Below are 4,327 nucleotides of genomic sequence, written 5' to 3'. Positions count from 1 at the left end.
TTGCTGAAAAGTCAATGAGTCGATGCAATCAGCTGGTTTTCCTTAGAAAGAAAACTTTGAATCAATCTGACTGGTGAACAGGAAAGTGCCTTGTAATGACGTGTTGTGAATTTGGCGCTATAGAAATAAACTGAATTGATTTGATTGGAGGACAGCGCTACAACTGAAGGACAGGGCTATGATTGGAGGACAGGGATAGCCCTGAAAAAAGTGTAACATGTAGCTGTTCATTCAAACTAATGACTGTTACTGTAAACACAATAAAATTATCAATTTGATTGTGTTACTCATTCTTTTTGGATTTTGAGACGTCAAGTTTGATTTAACCTGAACTAAATGCACGTACAAAGGATCCAAAACAAAGTTTTTGATTTCTCTCAATATGTATATATTTATTCATGACCTGCAGGTAATTTCTTTTGTATGAGTCAAATGTGAATTGTGCTTTGCACGCTGCAGTCAGAGCACGTGATCAAGTCCAAGTCCCAGACCGTGAGAGAGCGCCATTTTCATCGTCTCTACATCCTGGGTGGATTACTCCGATAAATAAAAGCAATTAGGAAAAGTATTTGCATATAATCAATGTTATACCTGGCTAGTTAAGTAGTTAATATTAGCTAGAGGGTTTACGCATTTACCTGATAACATTATGACAATGAATCGCTAACGTTATCTAGCCAAAAGCCCTGGCTTGTTCCACCGGGCTACATCCAGAGCTAAACAAACATTGCTTGAAGGTTCAGTGTGGAGTTTAGTTGGAGTTAAAGGCTGGATACCCGGCCGTCACTTGCAGTGGGAGCCTCTAGTGTTATAAAGAGCAGTACTGGTTAGCGTGTTAGCGACGGACGCCAACTGCTACCACTTGCTAAGGTTAGTTAACGTCAATCTGCACCACCTGGATTTACACCATTTGAGGCTATATTAACAATTAATACATATATTTGAAGTAATCTGTTGGCCAGGTGCAGAATTATTGTTTACATGAACATAAAATAATCAGGTCATAATAAGTGATTAAATTCAGATTTGTGAAGTTTTTTTTTTTTAATGTGATATCGGGCATAATTTTTTTTATTTAAGCATGGTTATACTTTTTACAGTGTTGCTAGGGTCAACTTACACTGATCACAGCCAACCTGCATCTATATTTTCCAGATAAATCACTGATGATGGAGCAGATTTTCAGGAGACCCTTGCTAATGAAGCTACACACATATGTAGATTAAATTAATTTAAGCTTCTACATAGTATACACATTGAAATGGTTTGTTGAACTTTAAGTTGAATTACATAGAAGGCTGCTAAATGACTACAGAGACTAATTGTACCCCTTTAAATATGAAAGCTTATTAATAAAAGAGCAGAACACAAAAACCCACAGAACCTGTGGTCCAGAAATAGAGTGCACAGAGAGCATGCTAAAAGAGAATCAGAACCGAACCTCTGATCCCAATTATTTCTTCTATGATTTGACAGTAATACAGGATAACAGAAGCCAACGCAACCCTACAGCTAACCATGAGCCTGCGGTCACATTTTAGGGAACCGGTCAGCAGAAGTGAGAAACTCTTCACACTCTGTTGGGTTTTTCATTTCATAAACAGTGAAATGACATCAGAAATATCTCAGTGAGCGAAAAGCATTCAGCTGCTGATGGAGGATCACTTCCAGTTATGGAATCCCACTGATGCTTCTCTACTAACCCACCTGGCGATCTCAGGCAGGGTTCTCTTGATGCACTTCAGGGTCTTTTTCATCAGAGAGGAGTTCTGCAGAAGGAAGAATGGTCGAACAAGCCGTCGTACTCTCAGTTTCTAATTGAGAAGAAAGGATATTTTTACCAAACAGAAGCAAAGTCCTCAGTTAGTGCATGTGTTTATAATATTAATGACATTTCTGGGACAGATGGATGGTTAAAACAACAAAAGAACAGCCTGGCACAGAGGAGAAAGTCTAAAAAACAAAGTTTCCAATTTAAATAAGAACAGAAAATCGTCACTAAACCTTAATAAGTCCTCTGAATAACTTTGAACTTAGTGAAGAAAATGTTTTTCTGATCTCTTTACTGAGGCTAGGGATCCTTGGGACAGATATTAGATTTAATCCTAGGTTCCTAGAATTTCTAAAAGTAGAATGGGAGGCAGATCTTTTAGTTATTAGGCTCCTCTCCTGTGGAACCAACTAGCAGTTTTAGTCTGTGAGGCAGACACGCTGTCTACTTTTAAGGCTAGGCTTAAAACTTTCCTTTTTGATAAAGCTTATAGTTAGAGTGGCTCAGGTTATCCTGAGCTATCTCTATAGTTATGCTGCTATAGGCTTAGACTTCTGGAGGACCTAGGGACCCCTTTTTCCGTTCTGCCTGTGGAGGGGGCGGGTCTTTTGAAATATTTGCAAAAATCCCCCACTATAATTTTAAGTTCAACTCAAATCTACATCTACATGGTGAAAACCTGTGGATTAGGTAGGATAGACATTAGCATTAGCATTTGGCTTCTGGAACAGCACTGGATTCAACCCTTTTTAAATTATATTGATTTTAAATAAATTGAAGTCTGTTATAAAAATAAAACAACAATATACATGAACTCTACCATAAATGTGTTGTGGTAGATAGTAAAGAATTACAAATTTTTTGTGGGCTTAAATATTATTTGTTTTTTCAACAACTTTCTGAGGAACGTCTATCATTTATCAGAGGGATGGGGGATCAGTGAGGCGGTACATAACCAGTCTATCATCACAGAAACGGCAGGTCATTAACTAAAGACTCAAGTCAATATTATGTTTGATAAATGAGTCGATGTGAAGCTCTCAGCAGAACTGTTTATAGTTGACATCCTTTTTATTAAGGTTTATAGCTTAATTTGACGATTTACCTCATCACACAGCATGCTGATGGATAGCACCCAGTCAACGATGGACACACAAATAACCACAGTGTAGCTGATTAGCCATTTACTCTTTCTGAATTCCTCCCAGCCAATCAGGTAGCTCTGAGTGGAGAAAGGGAAAAAATGAACAAACGTTAGCAAACAATGCCAATGTGCACCTTGGAGCTTCTCAAACAGCTGCTACAATCCGGTCTTTACTTTGACTGCCAGATCGAAGCAGAAGACGATGATGCAGAGCATCTCCACACTCTCTGTGGCGCCACAAGGAGGCTCATATGGTACCAATCGGTGGTGGGGATCCGAGGAGACCGAGAGTGACGAAGGACGCTCTACGAATGCCAGCAACAACACAACTGCAATGATGGTCCCCAGGATCCTGAAACAGGAACCATGGGAAATGTCTATGGATAGGGCCACAGCATACTACAGCTTTCTTTGCTTTTATGGTTTCAATGATTAACTTTAGATGTCTGAGTGAAAGTGGGCTTCATGCATAATGATCTAAATCTTGTCCTCTTAGATCTTCAGGAACCTTGGAAAGCAGGATAATGTCACCCCATTACAATGTCCCCAACATGTCCACTATGAAGCTTGAGAAACACATAACCAGTCACCTGTCAGAAGATTACTAGCTCCGTGACTGACCAGGAACAGTAAGCAGTTAGAGCCACTGTTAAGTTGAGGAGCAAAGCCAGCGCCATTGATATATCTGTGAAGATTCTCAGTCATCCAGGTCATCGTCAAGCTTGACAAGTTCAGTTTAAGCAACTGGATGTGGAGTTTTCTAGAAGACGTTTCTCCTGCCATCCGAGAGGATTCTTTGGTTCTAACTAGTGGTGGGGACCACTGAGATTGGCCAATCGAGTAGGAGAGATACCATTTGTTCCCCCTAATTCTTTGTTCTACCTAAAGTATATCAATCTCAATTATCCCCACCATTAGTTAGAACTAAGGAACTGGTCCAGTCAGTAGCTCTTTTTGGTACAGTCAGTAGCTCTTCTGGTACGGTCAGTAGCTCCTCTGTTACAGTCAGTAGCTCCTCTGGTACAGTCAGTAGCTCCTCTGGTACAATCAGTAGCTCTTTTTGGTACGGTCAGTAGCTCTTCTGGTACAGTCAGTAGCTCCTCTGGTACAGTTATTAGCTCCTCTGGTCCAGTCAGTAGCTCTTTTTTGTACAGCCAGTAGTTCCTCTGGTCCAGTCAGTAGCTCTTTTTTTTACAGCCAGTAGTTCCTCTGGTCCAGTCAGTAGCTCTTTTTTGGTAGTCAGTAGCTTTTCTGGTACAGTCAGTAGGTCCTCTGATAAAGTTATTAGCTCCTCTTGTACAATCAGTAGGTCCTCTGGTACAGCCAGTAGCTCCTCTGGTACAATCAGTAGCTCCTCTGGTACAATCAGTAGGTCCTCTGGTACAGTCAGTAGCTCCTCTGGTACAATCAGT

At 40.4% G+C, this 4,327-nt stretch overlaps 1 protein-coding gene across 1 annotated transcript in view; it reads right to left on the bottom strand.

Annotated features, from left to right (window-relative positions):
- The window catches only part of tpcn2 (two pore segment channel 2), a 28,891-nt gene that overhangs the window by 16,245 nt on the left and 8,319 nt on the right, over positions 1-4,327 (bottom strand). Inside the window, exons 4-6 of the mRNA XM_015403126.1 lie at positions 3,090-3,267; positions 2,877-2,993; positions 1,708-1,814 (exon numbers count right to left, since the gene is read on the bottom strand). Coding sequence (XP_015258612.1) covers positions 1,708-1,814; positions 2,877-2,993; positions 3,090-3,267 — 402 coding nt within the window. The remainder of the gene's footprint in view (positions 1-1,707; positions 1,815-2,876; positions 2,994-3,089; positions 3,268-4,327) is intronic.

This window comes from Cyprinodon variegatus, unplaced genomic scaffold (genome assembly GCF_000732505.1).
Source record: "Cyprinodon variegatus isolate N-32 unplaced genomic scaffold, C_variegatus-1.0 Scaffold1442, whole genome shotgun sequence".
NCBI classification, from domain to species: domain Eukaryota; kingdom Metazoa; phylum Chordata; class Actinopteri; order Cyprinodontiformes; family Cyprinodontidae; genus Cyprinodon; species Cyprinodon variegatus.
Note: the sequence above shows the minus strand (reverse complement) of the source record. Positions and strands in the feature narration are given on the sequence as shown.